General features: G+C 48.3%; 2 protein-coding genes across 2 annotated transcripts in view; one reads left to right on the top strand and one right to left on the bottom strand.

The window, feature by feature from the left end:
* LOC122547123 (class I histocompatibility antigen, F10 alpha chain-like) overlaps positions 1-22,198 on the bottom strand; it is a 929,735-nt gene that overhangs the window by 137,519 nt on the left and 770,018 nt on the right. The window lies entirely within an intron of this gene.
* On the top strand, positions 1,108-20,499 carry LOC148140848 (cytochrome P450 2K1-like). Its single transcript, XM_087979777.1, has 7 exons — positions 1,108-1,144; positions 9,297-9,457; positions 10,490-10,663; positions 12,024-12,165; positions 14,708-14,892; positions 17,511-17,652; positions 19,923-20,499. The coding sequence occupies exons 1-7, from the start codon at positions 1,108-1,110 to the stop codon at positions 20,099-20,101; spliced, it is 1,020 nt and encodes a 339-aa protein (XP_087835903.1). The 3' UTR covers positions 20,102-20,499.

Below are 22,198 nucleotides of genomic sequence, written 5' to 3'. Positions count from 1 at the left end.
CCTTCCTCTTGGTTGTAGAATGGTGTAATTCTCAGGAAAGAAAAGGGTGTTAGAAACCTGGGGTTTGGCAGCACTCACAGCAGAACCCATGTACAATATTTGATCAGCTTTTCGTGTGTCACTTTCAGGCGTGATATTCAGTGACGGGAAGTTGTGGCGGGAGAACCGAAAGTTTGTGATCTCAGCTCTCCGAGGATTTGGCATGGGCAAGAAATCCATTGAAGACAGGATCAATGAAGAGGCCAGCTTTCTTGTCAATGTGTTTGAGAGTCACAAGGGTGAGTGCTTGGTAGGTCATGACATGCTGGGATTCATGGTTCCCTCGAAATTGACATTTACAGAAAAGATTTTCACTTGAATAAAAGATCCCAACACCAAGTTCAAGAGAATGTTCCAGGGCAGCATCCACACATCAATGCTGCTGCTGCTGTGAAGATTCAGGACTGTACTTCCCCTCAGTTTAACTCGGTCCTGCCTGATCAGCAGAGACTCTGCCACTCTGGTTCTTTGGTCATCGCCTCCACGTGTTGGTGACAAAGACTCTCATGTGTACAGCAGAGATGTGGGTGGCGAGGTACCTAGACTTGCTGAGCTACGGCAGTGGTGAGGCTCCCAGGTCAGTCACTGTTAGGGTGGCCCAATGGGGCCCTCAGGTTCCAGGTCCCAATACAACTTGGAGACAAGTACAAAGCCTCCTTGTGGGATTTCTTATTTTAAAATGTGGGCTGGTCCGTGCACACCGATTCCCACAGGACACAACAGGATGTGACATTGGTGCAGTGGCAAGGGAGTTTGAAGGTAATTTGAGTCCAGACTCTGGTGTGTAAGCACGGACACAATATGGTCTGTGTCTGGTTGTCTGCTCCTGCACAAAGCTTACTGAATTACTTCCATTCCTTCAGTGTGGACGGTGGTTGCTAAAAGTTAGGTGCGATGGTGTATTAACAGCCTTTCTCATGCTCTTCCCAACTCTCGGGTCAATTTAGGCATTTGTTTGTTCAAGCCATTGGTCCATTTCACCCCTAAGATCTGTTTGTTCCTCCTCGACTTGGTGTGACATAATTGACAGGTGAAATCACCGTCGTCCCTCTCTCTCACTGAGTAGACATGACTGGTGCTGAGTTTAACCTTAAACATGCCTCAGGTGAGGGATGAGATTGAAAAGTTGGGACCTTTATATCAATCACAGCCAGTGTGAGAATTGAGACCATGCTATGTTTTCAAAACTTTACACATGGCATTGGCACCGCTGACTGCCAGCAACATTTTGCCTGTGTCTAGTTGCCTCTTGAGAAGGAGATGGTGAGCTGTCTACTTGAACAATTCCAGTTCACATGCTGTAGGTTGACCCACAATGTCCCAACGGAGGGAATTCCAGGAGTTTGATTCAGTGATGTTAAACAATGATACATTTCTTCCTCCCAACTCCAGTCTCTTCAGAGATGTAGCTTTGAATCCCATCGCTGCCAAGTCATTTTAAGCTGAAGGATTCTGCGTAACCTGAGGTGGAGGATGGGAAAAAATTGTGGCTGTAACAGTTGCTCCATATTGGAGATATTGCAGTGTTGGAGATGATTTCCTGGAATCTTTGGAGCAGTAATTACTGTTTTATAAGCTGTTGCTTTGATTATTTTGGGAAGAAATCAAAACAACAATGATTTTAAAAATGATGAAGCGAGACAAATCAGATAGCACATGGAAGGTTCGAAATGGAGACATCAAACCGAAACAGCTGAACAACCCAGGAATGACCCTGTACAGCTGTGTGACCCAGCAGTGAATGTGCATAACTGTGTGACCCAGCAAGGACCCCGAACAGCTGTGTGAGACAGCGGTGACCCTGTACAGCTGTTCTAACGGAGGGAATTCCAGGAGTTTGATTCAGTGATGTTAAACAATGATACATTTCGTCTTCCCACACTCCAGTCTCCTCAGAGATGTAGGTTTGAATCGCATTGCTGTGACCCAGCAGTCACCCTGCACAGCTGTGTTAACCCAGCAGTGACCCTGTACAGCTGTGTTACCCAGCAGTGACCCTGTACAGCTGTGTGACCCAGCAATGACCCTGTACAGCTGTGTGACCCAGCAGTGATCCTGTACAGCTGTGTTACCCAGCAGTGATCCTGTACAGCTGTGTGACCCAGCAGTGATCCTGTGCAGCTGTGTGACCCAGCAGTGACCCTGCACAGTTGTGTGACCCAGCAGTGACCCTGTACAGCTGTGTGACCCAGCAGTGACCCTGCACAGTTGTGTGACCCAGCAATGACCCTGTACAGCTGTGTGACCCAGCAGTGACCCTGTACAGCTGTGTGACCCAGCAATGACCCTGTACAGCTGTGTTACCCAGCAGTGATCCTGTACAGCTGTGTGAGACAGCAGTGATCCTGTACAGCTGTGTGACCCAGCAGTGACTCTGTACAGCTGTGTGAGACAACAGTGACCCTGCACAGTTGTGTGACCCAGCAGTGACCCTGTACAGCTGTGTGACCCAGCAGTGACCCTGCACAGTTGTGTGACCCAGCAATGACCCTGTACAGCTGTGTGACCCAGCAGTGACCCTGTACAGCTGTGTGACCCAGCAATGACCCTGTACAGCTGTGTTACCCATCAGTGATCCTGTACAGCTGTGTGAGACAGCAGTGATCCTGTACAGCTGTGTGACCCAGCAGTGACTCTGTACAGCTGTGTGAGACAACAGTGACCCTGCACAGTTGTGTGACCCAGCAGTGACCCTGCACAGCAGTGTGACCCAGCAGTGACCCTGTACAGCTGTGAGACAGCAGTGATCCTGTACATCTGTGTGACCCAGCAGTGACCCTGCACAGTTGTGTGACCCAGCAGTGACCCTGTACAGCTGTGTTACCCAGCAGTGACCCTGTACAGCTGTGTGACCCAGCAGTGACCCTGTAGAGCTGTGTAACCCAGCAGTGACCCTGCACAGCAGTGTGACCCAACAGTGACCCTGTACAGCTGTGTGAGACAGCAGTGATCCTGTACAGCTGTGTGACCCAGCAGTGACCCTGTACAGCTGTGTGACCCAGCAATGACCCTGTAGAGCTGTGTAACCCAGCAGTGACCCTGCACAGCAGTGTGACCCAGCAGTGATCCTGTACAGCTGTGTGACCCAGCAGTGACCCTGCACAGTTGTGTGACCCAGCAGTGACCCTGTACAGCTGTGTGACCCAGCAATGACCCTGTACAGCTGTGTTACCCAGCAGTGATCCTGTACAGCTGTGTGAGACAACAGTGATGCTGGACAGCTGTGTGACCCAGCAATGACCCTGTACAGCTGTGTTACCCAGCAGTGATCCTGTACAGCTGTGTTACCCAGCAGTGATCCTGTACAGCTGTGTGACCCATCAGTGACCCTGCACAGCAGTGTGACCCAGCGGTGACCCTGTACAGCTGTGAGACAGCAGTGATCCTGTACATCTGTGTGACCCAGCAGTGACCCTGCACAGCAGTGTGTCCCAGCGGTGACCCTGTACAGCTGTGAGACTTGATCCTGTACATCTGTGTGACCCAGCAGTGACCCTGCACAGTTGTGTGACCCAGCAGTGACCCTGTACAGCTGTGTGACCCAGCAATGACCCTGTACAGCTGTGTTACCCAGCAGTGATCCTGTACAGCTGTGTGAGACCGCAGTGACCCTGCACAGCAGTGTGACCCAGCGGTGACCCTGTGCAGCCATGTGAGACAGCAGTGATCCTGTACAGCTGTGTGAGACAGCAGTGACCCTGCACAGTTGTGTGACCCAGAAGTGACCCTGTACAGCTGTGTGACCCAGAAGTGACCCTGTACAGCTGTGTGACCCAGCAGTGACCCTGTACAGCTGTGTGAACCAGCGGTGACCCTGTACAGCTGTGTGCCCCAGCAATGACCCGGTACAGCTGTGTGACCCAGCAGTGACCCTGCACAGCAGTGAGACCCAGCGGTGACCCTGTACAGCTGTGAGACAGCAGTGATCCTGTACATCTGTGTGACCCAGCAGTGACCCTGCACAGCAGTGTGACCCAGCGGTGACCCTGTACAGCTGTGTGAGACAGCAGTGACCCTGCACAGTTGTGTGACCCAGCAGTGACCCTGTACAGCTGTGTGACCCAGCAATGACCCTGTACAGCTGTGTTACCCAGCAGTGATCCTGTACAGCTGTGTGAGACAGCAGTGACCCTGCACAGCAGTGTGACCCAGCGGTGACCCTGTGCAGCCGTGTGAGACAGCAGTGATCCTGTACAGCTGTGTGACCCAGCAGTGACCCTGCACAGTTGTGTGACCCAGAAGTGCCCCTGTACAGCTGTGTGACCCAGAAGTGACCCTGTACAGCTGTGTGACCCAGCAGTGACCCTGTACAGCTGTGTTACCCAGCAGTGACCCTGCACAGCAGTGTGACCTGGCAGTGATCCTGTAAAGTTGTGTGGCCCAGCAGTGACCCTGCACAGCTGTGTGACCCAGCAATAACCCTGCACAGCTGTGTGACCCACCAGTAACCCTGTACAGCTGTGTACCCCAGCAGTGACCCTGCACAGCTGTGTGACCCTGCAGTGACCCTGCACAGCTGCGTGACTCAGCAAATACCCTGCACAGCTGTGTGACCCAGTAATGACCCTGCACGGCTGTATGACCCAGCAGTGACCTTGCACATCTGTGTGACCCAGTAGTGACCATGTACAGCTGTGTGACCCAGCAGTGACCCTGCACAGCTGTGTGACCCAGCAGTGACACTGCACAGCTGCAGGACGCAGCAATGACCCTGCACAGCTGTGTGACCCAGCAGTGACCCTGTACAGCTGTGTGACCCAGCAATGACCCTGTACAGCTGTGTTACCCAGCAGTGATCCTGTACAGCTGTGTGAGACCGCAGTGACCCTGCACAGCAGTGTGACCCAGCGGTGACCCTGTGCAGCCATGTGAGACAGCAGTGATCCTGTACAGCTGTGTGAGACAGCAGTGACCCTGCACAGTTGTGTGACCCAGAAGTGACCCTGTACAGCTGTGTGACCCAGAAGTGACCCTGTACAGCTGTGTGACCCAGCAGTGACCCTGTACAGCTGTGTGAACCAGCGGTGACCCTGCACAGCTGTGTGACCCACCAGTAACCCTGTACAGCTGTGTACCCCAGCAGTGACCCTGCACAGCTGTGTGACCCAGCAGTGACCCTGCACAGCTGCGTGACTCAGCAAATACCCTGCACAGCTGTGTGACCCAGCAATGACCCTGCACGGCTGTATGACCCAGCAGTGACCGTGCACAGCTGTGTGACCCAGCAGTGACCATGTACAGCTGTGTGACCCAGCAGTGACCCTGCACAGTTGTGTGACCCAGCAGTGACCCTGTACAGCTGTGTGACCCAGCAATGACCCTGTACAGCTGTGTTACCCAGCAGTGATCCTGTACAGCTGTGTGAGACAGCAGTGACCCTGCACAGCAGTGTGACCCAGCGGTGACCCTGTGCAGCCGTGTGAGACAGCAGTGATCCTGTACAGCTGTGTGACCCAGCAGTGACCCTGCACAGTTGTGTGACCCAGAAGTGCCCCTGTACAGCTGTGTGACCCAGAAGTGACCCTGTACAGCTGTGTTACCCAGCAGTGACCCTGCACAGCAGTGTGACCTAGCAGTGATCCTGTAAAGTTGTGTGGCCCAGCAGTGACCCTGCACAGCTGTGTGACCCAGCAATAACCCTGCACAGCTGTGTGACCCACCAGTAACCCTATACAGCTGTGTACCCCAGCAGTGACCCTGCACAGCTGTGTGACCCAGCAGTGACCCTGCACAGCTGCGTGACTCAGCAAATACCCTGCACAGCTGTGTGACCCAGCAGTGACACTGCACAGCTGCAGGACGCAGCAATGACCCTGCACAGCTGTGTGACCCAGCAGTGACCCTGTACAGCTGTGTGACCCAGCAGTAACCCTGCACAGCTGTGTGACCCAGCACTGACCCTGCACAGCTGCATGATCCAGCAATGACCCTGCACAGCTGTGTGACCCAGCAGTGACCCTGCACAGCTGTGTGACCCAGCAATGACCCTGCACAGCTGTGTGACCAAGCAATGACTCTGGACAGCTGTGTGACCCATCAGTGACTCTGTACAGCTGTGTGACCCAGCAATGACCCTGCATAGTTGTCTGATGCACCAAAGCCCCTGCAGAGCTGTATGATTTTGCTCGGTAAAAACAATGACTGCAGATGCTGGAAACCAGATGCTGGATCAGTGGTGCTGGAAGAGCACAGCAGTTCAGGCAGCATCTGACGAGCAGCAAAATCGACGTTTCGGGCAAAAGCCCTTCATCAGGAATAATAGCAGAGAGCCTGAAGCGTGGAGAGATAAGCTAGAGGAGGGTGGGGGTGTGGAGAAAGTAGCATAGAGTACAATAGGTGAGTGGGGGAGGAGATGAAGGTGATAGGTTAGGGAGGAGGGTGGAGTGGATTGGTCGAAAAGGAGCTAGGCAGGTCAGACAAGTCCGGACAGGTCAAGGGGACAGTGTGAGCTGGAAGTTTGAAACTAGGATGAGGTGGGGGAAGGGGAATTGAGGAAGCTGTTGAAGTCCACATTGATGCCCTGGGGTTGAAGTGTTCCAAGGCAAAAGATGAGGCGTTCTTCCTCCAGGCGTCTGGTGATGAGGGAACGGCGGCGAAGGAGGCCCAGGACCTCCATGTCCTCGGCAGAGTGGGAGGGGGAGTTGAAATGTTGGGCCACGGGGCGGTTTGGTTGATTGGTGCGGGTGTCTCGGAGATGTTCCCTAAAGCGCTCTGCTAGGAGGCGGCCAGTCTCCCCAATGTAGAGGAGACCGCATCGGGAGCAACGGATACAATAAATGATATTAGTGGATGTGCAGGTAAAACTTTGATGGATGTGAATGATTTTGCTGTTTAGTAACAAATTTTTCTGGACATTGGCATTCATTCTGAGAAAAATGAACAAACAGTAAAATTCGAAGCTGACCTTTGAGAAACCGTGTGGGGATCTCACAACAGGGAGCAGTGAAATGGCTAGCTTTAAAGTGTAACCTTACTGTGGTTTTTGGTAAATCTACAACAGTGAGTACAAGGGGTACTTTTGATTATATGTTTTTATTGAGATCTCTCTCTTCAATAAACTTTAATGATATAAAACATAGATACTGAATTATCCTTTTTTGAGCGGTACGACAAGGCTATTTTCTGCGTCTGTCGATTAAGATGTAAAGATGGCCTTTAGTAGAGTGATGTGCTCTTCCTGTTGGATGTGGGAGATTGGGGAGAGTTTCCAAGTTACTGATGATTACATCTGCAGGAAGTGTGTTGTTTGCGAATTCTATTGGATTGCATGGATTGGTGAGAGTGGCAGGTTGAGGAAATGAGGAATTTACAGGAGCAAGGGGTGTGGTGGATGGCAGCTTCAGGAAGGGAGAAAAACTGCACAGACAGTCCGGTAGATGGGTTAACTCCAGGAAAGGTAGGCAGATAGTGCAGGAGTCTCCTGTGGCTATTCCATCTCAAACAAGTATGTTGTTTTGGAAAATGTAGGAGGTGGTGGGCTCTCAGGGAAATGTAGCACCAAGTTTTTAGTAGTGAGACTGGCTCTAATGTAACAAGGCGGTATGTCTCCTTCAAAGTGATTTCTTGTAACTAAGAGGATTGATGTGGGCAGAGTGGTGGATGTGATCCAAATGGACTTCAGCAAGGCATTCAACAAGCTTCCGCATGGTAGACTGGTTAGCAAGGTTAGATCTCATGGAATACAGAGAGAACTAGCCATTTGGATATAGAACTGGCTCAAAGGTAGAAGACAGAGGGTGGTAGTGAAGGGTTGCTTTTCAGACTGGAGGCCTACGACCAGTGGAGTGCCACAAGGATCAGTGCCTGGTTCATTGATTTTTATCATTTATATAAATGATTTGGATGTGAACACAGGAAGTATTGTTGGTATGTTTGCAGATGATGCCAAAATTGTAGGTGTTGCAGACAGCAACGAAGGTTATCTCAGAGTACTACAGAATCTTGGCGAGATGGGCCAGTGGACGAAGAGTGGCAAATAGAGGTTAATTTAAATAATGCGAGATGCTGTATTTTGGAAAGGCAAATCAGGCAGGGCTTATGCACTTAACGGTAAGGTCCTCGGGAGTGTTGCTGAACAAAGAGACCTTGGAGGGCAGGTTCATAGTTCCTTGAAAGTGGAGTTGCAGGTAGATAGGATCGTGAAGAAGGCATTTAGTATGCTTTTCTTTATTGGTAAGAGCATTGAGTATAGGAGTTGGGAAGTCATGTTGTACAGGACATTGGCTAGGCCACTTTTGGAAGATTTTGTGCAATTCAGGTCTCCCTCCTCAAGGAAGGATGTTGTGAAATGTGAAATGGTGTAGAAATGATTCACAAGGATGTTGCCAGGTTGGAGGGTTTGAGTTATAGGGAGAGGCTGAATAGGCTAGGGCTGTTTTCCCTGGAGTGTCGGAGGCTGAGGGGTGACCTCATAGAGGTTTATAAAATCATGAGAGGCATGGATCAGGTAAATAGACAAGGCCTTTTTGCTGGGGAGCCCAGAACTAGAGAGCATAGGTTTAGGGTGAGAGGGGAAAGATATAATGGACGCCTAAAGGGGCAACATTTTCATGCAAAGGGGGGTACATGGATGGAATAAGCTGCCAGAGGAAGTGGTGGAGGCTGATATGGTTACAACATTTAAAATTCATCTGGATATGTGTATGAATAGGAAGGGTTTAGAGGGATATGGGCAATGTACAGGCAAAAGGCACGAGATAGAGATGAATAGGATGGAATGGTCTATTTCCATGCTGTACATCTCTATGACTATGACTCATCTAAAAGCTGCAATTTTGACTTCCTGCTTCCTGATTAATCTTAAATCTTCCCAATTCTGACAAAACTCAGCAGATTGGGGCGTATCTGTGGGAGAGAAAACAGCATTAACCTTTCGAGTCCCCTTCTTCAGAACAGGAACATTGAATAGGGAGCTGGACAGATTCCTGAAGAAGCAGGGAATAGAGGGATATGGAGTGTGTGGAGGCAGAAGGGTTTTAGTTCAGAAAGTTTCATACATCAATACAGGCTCGATGGGCCGAAGGGCCTGTTCCAGTAATGTACTGTTGTTTGTTAAAACACGAACTCTGTTTTCTCTCCAGGGATGCTGCCAGATGTGCTGAGTTTCTCCAGCAATTTCTGTTGTCGCTTCAGGTTTGCAGCCTCTGCGGTTCTTTGTTTTATATGAGTAACTTGTGCTTTGTGAAAGAGGACAATGATTGAAGTATTATTACAGTTTAGAGACCTTTTTTGTAATGGAATTCTGTGTTTATTCACAGGTCAGCCTTTTGAAACTGCACAGATTATGTATTTGGCTGTGAGCAATATCGTCTGTTCCATCATATTTGGAGACCGTTTTGATTATAACAATGAAGTATTTATCCATCTAACAAACATGGTTAATGAGAACACGAGACTGTTGGGAACAGCTCCAATACATGTAATTGTCGTTTTGTGGTATTGTACTCAGGCTGAGTGTTGAGGTCATTTGCAATTTGGTGTGTGTGACGGTTTCCACATCTGACTTGTTACAGGTTGAAGACTCTTGTTAACATTGTGTCTCAGCCATAAATGCTGATATGTGAGACAGGCTTACGTGAGCTAAATTGGAAAACTTTTGGTCAGAAAATAAACGTGGAAATCTATTTTAAAATAAAGCAAAGAACTGCAGCATTGCTGGCAATCAGAAAATGGTTGGGAAGTTGCTGGAAAGACCCAGGAGGTCTGGTAGTCTCAGAGGAGAGAAAGTTTCAGGTCCAATGGCTCTCCTTCAGCACTGACAAAATTAACCTGGCCTGGCACTGAACGTGTTGTCACCGTAATGAGTTTTCTGAACTCATTTAGAATGAAGTGAGGCATTTTATAGAATCACAGAAAGATTCCCCGAAGTGGAACCATTCTCCCAGACTCTTGATATGGAGAGGGAGTGGGTGGGGTCGGGGTGTGGTGGGGGGGAGGTGGGGTAATGCTTTCAAGAGATGTGATTCCCTCAGCTTCCCACATGAAGGAAAATGATGCAAGTGACATCAACCTGGGGGGGCCGGGTTCAAATCCTGCTGTGGTGGATGGCGGAATTTCAATTCGCTTTAACAATACAAATCTGGATTTAAGAGTATAATGATGAATATTATTGGCAAGAAAAGCCCAGCTGGTCCACTAATTTGGAGGAAATCTGCTGTCCTTACTTGGTCTGACCTGTATCTGAGTTTTGGAATCCATATGTAACAGATGATAGCTGATAGGTCACCCATTCTGGATGAGAGCTAAAGCATTCAAACTAAAGCTGTAAATTTGGAGGGTTTATGGGTTGGGGTGGGGTCACTGAGGAGAGGAGAGGAAGTGCGGTGTTGCCATGACAATCTCCTATCTCCCATGAAGCATCACTGAATGTAAGTAGTTGCTGCACTGACCGTGGACGAGCGATCACTGGATCCTCCAAAGGCCTGATCCTTATGTTCTTGTTCCAATCCAGCTGTTCAACTCTTTCCCATCTCTGGGATTTCTGATTCCGAGCCGCAGGAAGATTATTCAAAATCTCGTGAAGGTGCATGAAATCATTGAAGATTTCTTCAAAGCTGCCAAAGAGACGTTGAGCGAGAACAGCATCCAGACACTCAGCGAGGCCTTAATTCTGAGGCATCAGCAGGTATAGTGACACACCTCTTCAGCACTAAGGGGAATCTCCCCAGATTTCAGACTCCACACCAGGACTTTGTGGGTTTTGATGGAGGAAGATTCTGTGTCAAACATCTGTTAAAATGTCGCTCAGTGCTGCCCCTCGTTTCTGGATACAACTACGAATGTGTAGCTTCAAGCGCTCACTGTATCTGATTATTTATCTCATCGTAGTGCTCATGACATCATGTGATTGCTCAATGTGTCCAGAATATAGCACTGATGGTGTGTGAGCTTCAATCTTGCAAAAGTCAACACGGAAAGTCTCATGAGTAATATAACTGAGGAGAGGTCTTTCCTAATTTTACACATTATTTTCCCCGAACACTGCCCTTGAAATTACACCTGGATCTGTTGTTCAGTGCTTTGGAGCCACACTATTCTCATTTTGACTAGGAAATCAATCTCTTTAATGAATTTAAACCCCACATTCATTAAGTCCTGCCCCTTCATCTCTGCTTAGCTGCCAGAGTGGATTGAAACCTAATGGTGAACTCAGACAGGAGAGGCAACTTTCATTCAGAGAATTGGAGGGTGATACAGCAGAGGGAAAGGTCGCTCGGCCCATCATATCGATAGCTGCTCCCTGGTAGAGCTATCCCACTCCCCTATTCTTTCTCCACTGCCTTGTCACTTTTTTCCCTTCAAGTTTATCCCCGACTCTCGTGTGAATGTAGCTTTGTGTCTGTGTCAGGAATTCCAATCACTCAGCATCGCATTGCAGTAGAGTGCTCCTTGTTGCCCCCTCCTACTGGATTTGTCCCTGACCCACCCTGCTCCTGCAATCATCTCTCGTTACTTATCCAGTCAAACCCATTCATGATTTCCAACGGTTCTATCGAATCTCCCCTTGATCTTCTCCCCTTCAGTAAATCTGCCCTGCACCCATGCCCCAGCATTGACATTTTCCCAAAAGTGTGACACCAGAACTGGATGCAATATTCCAGCTGAGGCCTCACCAGATTTTTATATATATTTGTATATAAAACAGAATGGTGTGGGTTAACTTCCTGATGTACGTACTCAGTCCAACAAAAGCTGTAAAGTTGCTTTAAAGGACTTCTCGACCTGTCCCTCCACCTTCAAATTGGTGAAGTCTATTGCCTCCCCAAAGCCTGACCATGAGTGAGTGTATTTCTCCTCCCTCCACTTCCCATTTCCCTGCATTGTATTCCATCTGCCAAGTCTGTCATTGTCATCGTGACGTTCATGACCAGAGGCTGGAAGGATCACTATCCTCGGGCACACATACCCCTGTCTAGACATTTATGGAGCTGAATATTTTCCTGAAGGAGGTGACACACTCTCCTTTGTTTCATTTTGTCTTGAAGGAGCTGGGAGGTGAAGATTTAGAGAGTAAGAAAAAGGATATCGTGGTTACAATCGCTGACCTGTTTGCTGCTGGCACAGAAACCACCGCCACTACCCTCTGCTGGGGACTTCTTCTGATGGTAAACTACCCAGAAATCCAGAGTAAGGAATCCTTCACTCTGTGTTTGTTAGTTTGGTGGTTGTGCCTAAATTGGCATCTGAATCTAATATAATATTGTTACTTGTATAATTGTATCTTGTTGCTTGTAATGTATATAGATGTTTGGGAGGGGAATGCAGACATGGTCTGATTGATGTGTTTGTGGATGACACACAGTTCAGGGGTGCTGTGGATGGTGAGGAGGATTGTCAGAGGATACAGCAGGATAGAGATTGGTTGGAGAGTTGGGTGGAGAAATGGCAGATGGAGTTTAATCCAGACAAATGGAAGGTGATGCATTTCGGGAGATCGAATGCAGGAGGGAAGTACTGCACACAGTAAATGGCAGAAACCTTCGTAGCACCAACATACCGAGGCATTTGGTCCCTGAAAGTGACAACACAAGTTGATAAGGAGGTCAAGAAGACATCTGGACGTGCTTGCCTTCACTGGTCAGGGATAGAGGATGAATAATTAGCAAGTCATGTGGCAGTGGTGTGGTACTTTAGTGAGGCCACATTTGAAATATTGTGTACAGTTCTGATCGCCACACTACCAGAAGGATGTGGAGGCTTTGGAGAGGGTTCAGAAATGGTTGATAAGGATGTTGCCTGGTGTAGAGGGCATTAGCCATGAGGAGACAGTGGAAAAACTCAGTTGTTTTCACTATAATTTCAAAGGATGAGGGGTGACCTGATAGATGTTTACAAATTATGAGAGGCATGGATAGATGGAGTCCTTAATGACAGTTCCTGGGTGACATCAATTTAAGGTAAAAGGGGGTAAGTTTAACAAAAATATGAGAGCCAAATTTTTTTTACCCAGAGGGTGGTAAGTGCCTGGAGGAGGTGGTGGAGGTGGAGACAATAGTAACGTTTAAGAGACATCTTGACAATTGAGGAACAGGCAGGGAATAGAGGGATACTGACCACGTAGAGGCAAAAGGGTTTTAGTTGGAAAGGCATGACGTGTCAGCACAGTCTTGTTGGGCCGAAGGGCGTGTTCCTGGGCTCTACTCTCCTTTGTTTTGTTTTAGTCAGTCCTTTATGTTCCCTGAGGGAGGTTAGTTCCTGTCATGAGTGTCTTGGCACGTGGCATTTCATATCTACATCTGGTGCTCAAACCCACCCTCCCCTCAGGGTAAAATACTGACCTCTGTAAGAATCTGATTGAGAATAAGACAAGACATTGTCAGTCAGGAACCCAGTGACCATCAAGAGCAATACTGAAACAGCTCTGGGTCAGCACGATATTGGCCATCTCAATCAGAAACCCCTCCAATGGTTGGGATTAGAAAGAGCTGATCATTAGTGAGCCAGCAAGTGGAGTCTTCCTGAGCTTGAGCCCAAGGTGACACCTCTGGGCACAGAGGAGACAACTTTCATTGCAGGTTCCGGAATGATACCCAGGGTGACATTCATAAAGACACAAAATCAATATTGACACATCTCATCAATCCACATTTTAAATTCTGTATTTGATTTCTGCCCTGGAATTGGAGCACAAAAACTTTATTAAACACCAGAGAAAGTGCTAGACCTGGGAGTGCAGGTTTGAAAGAGAGCAGAGCTATAACCTGTTGACAGTGTGGCACAGTCATACTCCTGCATCTACACACCAATCCCACTAGGTGGAGCCTTTCAGTCCAGCACTGAGCTCCATTCCTGGATCGATGTTCGGAGAATTATCCAATTTATCACAATTTTCCTGAGTTTAAGCCCAGGTGAACACACCAGTAGCTGCACAGTGAACACTCCAATCTTGTGGATCGTTGTGGTCAAGGGGAACCAACAGCATGGAATGTGGAGACAGAGCATTGATAAGCCTCGAACAAGTTGTATCCAAGACCTCTCTCGCTCTCTGACAGAGAGACAAAGCCTCCCTCAGGGACATCGGGAATCCAACAGAATTGGCAGATCCTCTGTCAGTCTGATTCACTTGGGTAAATAATTACCTCACTGTCTGATTCCCAATTGGACTGAAGGCAAGAAGGCTTTATGTAGGTTGAGGTGAACAGTTATCCCAATAAACAGGTCACTGCAGAGGGGATAGGCCACTTGGATTGATTTGTTATACTTTCGATCTAGGTTGAGGGGGGAATACTCTGGGGGTGGCCCTAAAATGTCCCTCCTGGGATCATCCTGCCCCTGCCGAGTTTCCTGCCCAGCACTTTGTTTGTGGAAATTATGACACTCGACAAATCAGCACTTTCAATCGGAGCCTTCTCAAGGGTAATAAATATGAATAGTGGCATGGAATTATTTTAAATAGATTGTCAAATTGTCCTCAGTAGTGAACAAGAAAAATTTACCTTGGAGGTTAGCACACAGTGGGTGGTATCACATCAGCTGTGTTTTTGGGGCAGTTTGATGTTGATGCCTGTCAGAGTTGATGAAGTAAAGTATTGAGAGGGGAATGTACTGGCAATGAAACTGATCGAGCCCGTTTCGTGTCACTCAACAACACAAAGTTCTCCACTTCAGTTCAGTCTGCTGTAAACTGTTTCCCTCCATCCAAAGATCTTTACCTTTTTGCCTATTTCAGGGAAAGTTCAAGATGAAATTGATCGGGTGATAGGAGCTGGTCGATTCCCAAGGACAGAAGACCAGAGACACATGCCCTACACTGAGGCTGTGATTCACGAAATCCAGAGGTTTGCCAACATTGTCCCGAACCTTGCTCATTCGACAACCAAGGACACGCATTTCAGAGGGTATTTCCTTCCAAAGGTATCCGAGATACAAGGCTTACTTTTCACAATTTGTGCCACTTGGAGCATTGTTCGAGACAAAAGAAACTGCAGAGACTGGAAACCAAAATAAACAAACAGGAGGCTGGAAGGACACAGCAAGTCAGGCAGCACCAGGAGGTGGGGAAGTGGGCGTTTCGGGTGTAACCCTTCTTCAGGACAGAGGGTGGGGGTGAGGGGGTGGGGTGGGGGAGGGGGGGTCAGAGTGGTGAGGTAGGAATAGGTGAACACAGGGAGAGGGCACGATCTGGTTGGTCGATGGGAGGAATGTATCCAGTTGGTAGCCGGAAGGAAGGGTCAATCCTAGGAATGGAAGGGAGGGGGAGGGGCTGGGAAGGGAGTCAGGGGATGGAGAGGGAGGTTATTTGAAATTGGAGAACTCAACGATGAGTCCTCCTGGCCATAGGCTGCCCAGGCAGAAGATGAGGTGTTGTTCCTCCAACTTGAGGTCTGGCAATGGTAAAGGTTGAGGATGATCATATTGGAGAGGGAGTGGGAAGGGTTATTAAAATGGACAGTGACTGGGAGGTCAGGTCGGCACCTGTGGGCCCGGCTGAGATGTTCAGTGAACAGTTCCTTAAGTTTACATTTGGCCTCCCCAGTGTAGAGAAGACCACATCGGGAGGACCTGATACAGTAAACTTGGTTGGAAGTGAGGCAGGTGAACCTCTGACTGACCTGGAAGGACTGTTTGGGGCCCTGGAGGGAGGTGAGGAAAGTGGTGTACCAGCAGGATTTGCACCTTTTCCGGCTGCAGGGGAGGTACCATGGGTTGGATGTGGGGTGATGGGGAGATGTTGGTGGGAGAGTGGCACAAATCAAGGACTGTTGAAGGGAACGGTTTTTTCCTGAGGGCAGAGATGGGTGGGGAGGGGGAGATGTTCTTGGGGTTGGGACTAGTTGGAGTTGGCCAACCTGACCTCCCAACCACCACCTATTTCAATTCCCCTTCCCATACCCTCTCCAACATGTCCATTATCCTCCGCCTCAACATTGAACTCTCCAATTTCAAACAACCTCCCTTCCCAGACCCTCCCCCTCTCTTCCACTGCTCCCTGCCACCCAGCCCACTTCCTACCCAAAACCCTCCCCCACATCACCCCCCCACCTTTATCTGCAGCTCCCCTCACCCCCACCCCAGTCCTGAAGAAAGGTTCTACTTGGAACATTGTCACCATGGTAATAATATTATGGTACTTTCTGAATAAATACAGGAACTGAGTTAGAAGGGAAACAAATTAAAAGGGGGAATTTCAATGTTGAGAATTGCTAATAAAAAAATCACATAGAAGGTTCCCATCACTCAACCTCAATGGTGAAAAATGAGGCCATTTCTCCCATCTTATCTGTACTCTTTAGCATTTTGACAGAACCAAACGTCTGCCTTTCCCCCATAAGCCATTGGTCCTATTGAAATAATCATCAAGTGCTCTCCTGAATTTTTTTTTATTATTTCAAAAATATACTTTATTCATAAAATAATTTGATGGTCTGTACAATTGGTCATGCCATACATATGTAAACATGTACATACAGAGATCAGAATTTATCATTTTTATACAGGTCTGTACATTTTTCAATCATATGCCCATATAATTAGCTGAGGCGTCAGCAGAGCCCAAATGACTGCATGGGCCCCCTGTTCTTCGTTAGGCAGGCAGACTTTACACAGTGGTCTTTCCCCACCACGCCTTGGCGGCAGCTGCCCCAAGCTTCAGCACGTCCCTCAACACGTAATCCTAGACCTTGGAATGTGCCAGTCTGCAACACTCAGTCGGGGTCAACTCCTTCAGCTGGAAGATCAGAGATTTCGGACCGCCCAGAGAGCGTCCTTCACCGAGTTGATGATCCTCCAGGCACAGTTGATGTTCGTCTCGGTGTGCGTCCCGGACCCTGCCTTGACCATACTTCATTCCAAACCCAGTCACTAACTGTGGGAAGAGGTTTGATTTTAAATCTCACCTCACATTTGTGTTTTTTAAAATGCGTCAAATCGCACCTCACACATGCTTTTTTTCAAAATGTGGTTAAAATGTGCCATCTGACTCTCAATCCTGTTACAAACACTTTGCACTCATCAATGAAAAGGGTAACATTATTGTTAATGAATGAGAGGAGAGTGCTGATTGGTTGGCTCTGATTAGCAGAGATCAAAGCAAATGCACCAGTTAATGATGACTGGCGCTTAACTGCCAAGCTCTGTTTAAGTTTTAAACTGGGCAGGTTGACTATGATTGCCCTGAAGAGTGAACTGGATAAAGGCAGTCACCTATTTTATTGAATTGAACAGGCACAATCTATGTACGTGTTCCTTCTGTCAGCAAACAGCAGGGCCCTGTGCACTAATCTACCCAGCCTCCACTGCAGGTAATTATGTCCCACTGCAGGCCAAACAGCAATTTGGATTTTAGGAATTGAGTTTCTTTAATCGTGGGGAAGAGCCGTTACATTTGACAATAAGGTGGAGCCGGTTATAACCTGAGGTATCTAGTGAAACTAACAGGATCAGGGAGAAAACTGGGTTTTCCACATCCTGCATGACTCACTCTCCATTAAACACAGGCACAGTAACACATTCAGGCTTTCTGTGTTTTTCAGGGAACGTACGTTATTCTTTTATTGACCTCGGTGCTGTACGATAAAACCCAATGGGAAAAGCCCCACCAGTTTAACCCGGCTCACTTCCTGGATGCTGATGGGAATTTTGTGAAGAGAGACGCCTTCATGCCTTTCTCTGCAGGTAACCGGTTGTAAAAGGGGCCGTGTGTTCCGTTACTAAAATATTCCCATTTCTGAAGTGAGGCAACTGACTGTGGAGAGCCAGCTCTGATTTGAACTGGGAGCAAGCTGCAAAATGTCACCATTGGTTGAGCTCCCCCATTTGGCTCTTACTTCATCCACGGTATGTGGGTGTCACTGGCTGGGCCCAGGATTTATTGCCCATTCCCAAGTCGCCCCTTGAGAAGGTGGTGGTGAGCTGGTGTCTTGACCCACTGCAGTTCATGCGCTGGAGACCAATGCTGTTAGGGAGGGAACTCCACGATTCTGAGCCAATGACACTGAAGGAATGGGGAGATGGAAAAGGCAGGGCAGTGGATGTGAAGAATGTGGAATGAGCCATTATCCTATTGAATGGCAGAACAGTCTCGAGGGGCTGAATGGTCTGCTCCAGTTCTTATTTCTCGTGGTCTTAAGGTCAGGATGGTGAGTGGCTCGGAGGGACTGTAGTGTTTCAAGAAGCCAGCTCACACCACCTTCTCAACGGGCCAAATCGGGAATGGGCAATAAGTGCTGGGCCCAGACAGTGACGTTCATGTTCCATGAGTGAATAAGGAAAAGGGAAGTTAAATTCGAAGGCTATAACCAGTAATGTCAATTAATTCAGCTCAGGAGGTGCCACAGGTCCTGCGATCGCATAGGGGTTTGGTGGGACCACAGTCAGTCACAGTTTTGGTCTCTCCACCCAAGGAAGGGTAAAGTTACCTTAGAGAGAGTCACTGAGCTGACTCCTGGAACAGGGTCTCGGTGTTCTATTCCTTAAAGACATTGAAATAAGGATAATTCTTCAGGCCTGGAGAGGGGATGTGTCATAGAGTCATAGAGATGTACAGCATTGAAACAGACCCTTCGGTCCAACCCGTCCATGCCGACCAGGTATCCCAATCCAATCTCGTCCCACCTGCCAGCACCCGGCCCATATCCCTCCAATCCCTTCCTATTCATATACCCATCCAAATGCTACTTAAATGTTGCAATTGTACCAGCCTCCACCACATCATCTGGCAGCTTATTCCGTACATGCATCACCCTCTGGGTGAAAAGGTTGCCCCTTAGGTCCCTTTTATATCTTTCCCTTCTCACCCTAAACCTATGCCCTCTAGTTCTGAACTCCCTGACCCCATGAAAAAGACTTTGCCTATTTACCCTATCCATGCCCCTCATAATTTTGTAAACCTCTATAAGGTCAACCCTCAGCCTCCAACGCTCCAGGGAAAACAGCCCCAGCCTGTTCAGCCTCTCCCTATAGCTCAAATCCTCCAACCCTGGCAACATCCTTGTAAATCTTTTCTGAGCCCTTTCAAGTTCCACAACATCTTTCTGATAGGAAGGAGACCAGAATTGCACGCAATATTCCAACAGTGGCCTCACCAAATCCTGTACAGCTACAACATGACCTCCCGACTCCTGTACTCAATACTCTGACCAATAAAGGAAAGCATAACAAACGCCTTCTTCACTATCCTATGTACCTGCGACTCCACTTTCAAGGAGTTATGAACCTGCACTCCAAGGTCTCTTTGTTCAGCAACACTCCCTAGAACCTTATTATTAAGTGTATAAGTCCTGCTAAGATTTGCTTTCCCAAAATGCAGCACCTCGCATTTATCTGAACTAAACTCCATCATTTCTGTTCAATGGACAGCCTCACAGTAAAGGAGTGTCCATTTCGGATGGGGAGAGGACAATGTTCTCTCACTCAGAGTGGGGTGTGTCTTTGGAATTCCCTGCCCTGAGGGTCTGTGGATGTTCAGTCATTGAGTAGATTCAGGGCCGAGTAATTGGATCTGAATTAAATGGATAGGAGTGGGGAAGGTTTGGGAAGGTGGGGTGGAGGGAGCAGATCAGCCAGGTTCTTATTGAATGAGCAAAGAGCATGAAGGGCCGAATGTACTCCCAGCTGTTCGAGTTCTGTCTGAACAGGGATGGAGAGACACACTGTGGGAATGGAATTGCTCTCAGTTGGTGACCATTGGGATGGTTTCAGCGATGGGGGTTTGGAAGATGGTGGGCTATGAACGGACTGTGTGTGTGTGTGTCTGTGTGTGTGTGTATATGTGTCTGTGTGTGCGTGTGTGTCTGTGTGTGTGTCTGTGTGTGTGTCTGTGTGTGTGTGTCTGTGTGTGTGTCTGTGTGTGTGTGTGTGTATGTGTGTGTGTGTGTGTGTGTGTGTGTGTGTGTCTGTGTCTGTGTGTGTGGGTGAGGTACTGACCGTCCCCTGTTCTTTTTCAGGTCACAGGGTGTGCGCTGGTGAGGCACTGGCTAAAGTGGAGCTTTTCCTGTTCTTCACCACCCTGCTGCAGAAGTTCCACTTCCAGGCCCCACCAGGCGTGACAGACCTGGACACCAGCCCGAGAACCGGCTTAGTGTCCAACCCGAAACCCCACCGGGTTTGTGCTGTGTCTCGCTGATGGGACCCAGCGACAGGCCCAGTCGGTCTTTCACTGCTGGGTTTATAAAGGTGGGAGCTGCAGCACAAAGTGTGAGGCAGCACCAGAACCGGATTACCCTGTCTCTATGTGACGTGGCACACAATTATTTACTCTTCGTACAAATCTATATCGTCCCACCTTCACTTCTGTAACGATAATGTTTCCAGGGAATCGGCTGAGAATGTTCTCCCATTACAAAAGGAGGCAGGCATTTCATTGAGGGTTTGAATGCTCTTTGCAAATTAACTCAGACCCCATTCCAAACCTGTCTGACTGATTCATTTTGAGGTGAATCCTTGCTTTTTGGAGCATTACATTCATTGAGGTATTTGAACTGATGCATTGCAATGACTGAATGATTAAACCATGTTCCCGAATCTTGCAATAATTCGCATTTCTCTCTGAATTGTTTGTTTGGGAGGTTTCACACAGCCTAGTCAGACTGGTCGGTCTAGTTCCATACAAACCTAATTGTGTAAAAACTATCAGATTAAAATGAATAACTGAATGGTTTAACCATGTTCGCTATTAGAGTCGTACAGTCATAGAGATGTACAGCACGGAAACAGGCCCTTCAGTCCACCTTGTCCATGCTGACCAGATATCCCAACCTAATCTAATACCTTTTGCCCGCACTTGGTCCATATCCCTCCAAACCCTTCCTATTCATACACCCATCCAGATGCCTTTTAAATGTTGTAATTGTTCCAACCTCCACCACTTCCTCTGGCAGCTCATTCCATACACTCAACAGTCTCTATGTGAAAAAATTGTCCCTCAAGTCCCTTTTAAATCTTGCTCCTCTGACAGTAAACCTAAACCCCTTGCGTTTTAGACTCCCTACCTTGTGGAAATGACATTGGCTGTTCACCCTCTCCATATCCTTCATGGTTTTTGTAAACCCCTAGAAGGTCACCCCTCAGCCTCCGACACTCCAGTAAAACCAGCCCCAGCCTGTTCAGCCTCTCCCTGTAGCTCAAATCCTCCAATCCTGGCAACATCCTTGTAAATCTTTTCTGAACCCTTTCAAGTTTCACAACATCCTTCCTATAGCAGGGAGACCAGAACTGAACACAGTATTCCAAAAGGGCCCTAACCAAGGTCCTGTACAACCACAGCATGACCTCCAACTCCTATACTGAAGTGAATTGGTAATCTGCGACAGCCCATTTTGCTCTCTGTAATAATTGAGGAGTCACAGCTGGAAAGGAAAATTGTTTCTTATTGGACACCAAAATAGAGCCACTGCTTGTTTTGTATATGAGCCAGTCCCAGCCTGGGGCAGACGCACCCCTGAGTCTGCAGCACGATGGTCCTGTGGTTAGCACTGCTGCCTCACAGCGCCAAGGACCCGGGTTCGATCCCAGCCTCGGGCGATTGTCTGTGTGGAATTTGCACAGTTTCCCTGTGTCTGTGTGGGTTTCCTCCCACTATCCAAAGATATGCAGGTAAGGCTGGATTGGCTGTGCTAAATTACCCCAAAGTGTTCAGGGATGTGGTTAGATGCATTAGTCAGGGTTAAATGTAGAGCAATAGGGTGGGGGAATGGGTCTGGGTGGGTTACTCTTCAGAGGGTCAGTGTGGACTTGTTGGGCTGAATGGCCTGTTTCCGTCCTGTGAGGATTCTACTCTATGAATAGTGCCCAGAGTGTGGGGCCCGGACTGGTGGCTGGTTGCTTGCTGTTTTGAGTCAGAGCATGGAGATGAGCAGGTTTGTACTTTACCTCTGTTACACAGGCTCATGTATATCACACTGAGAGGCCACATGATAGAGAATTCATGGTGCCTTTTTGAACACCTCTGTATCCCTGGGTCTGCCGCTTAAACAGATCTCTGCTCGCAACTCACAGTGTCTCCGGGAATGGGGCAGACCAAGATTAATCTTTGTGCATTTAGGGAAGAGATAGAATCCCCACATTCGGCCCAACAGGTCCACACCAATCCTCCAAAGAGGATCCTATCCACATCCATCCTCAACCCTAACCCTGCCCTCCTCGTGGCTAATGCACCATCCTGCACATCCCTGGATACTGTGGACTATTTAACACAGGCCAATCCACCCTGACCCACAGCCCT

The sequence above is a fragment of the Chiloscyllium plagiosum genome, unplaced genomic scaffold (assembly GCF_037043375.1).
Source record: "Chiloscyllium plagiosum isolate Xiang-an unplaced genomic scaffold, Cpla_swu_hap1 HiC_scaffold_35, whole genome shotgun sequence".
Classification (NCBI taxonomy): Eukaryota; Metazoa; Chordata; class Chondrichthyes; order Orectolobiformes; family Hemiscylliidae; genus Chiloscyllium; species Chiloscyllium plagiosum.
Note: the sequence above shows the minus strand (reverse complement) of the source record. Positions and strands in the feature narration are given on the sequence as shown.

Coding starts and splice junctions, on each gene's coding strand:
- LOC148140848 (XM_087979777.1), top strand. CDS start 1,108: ATGACTGGTGCTGAGTTTAACCTTAAACATGCCTCAG. Junction 1,145..9,296: donor TAACCTTAAACATGCCTCAG/GTGAGGGATGAG, acceptor GTTTATTCACAG/GTCAGCCTTTTGAAACTGCA. Junction 14,893..17,510: donor GAGGGTATTTCCTTCCAAAG/GTATCCGAGATA, acceptor TGTGTTTTTCAG/GGAACGTACGTTATTCTTTT.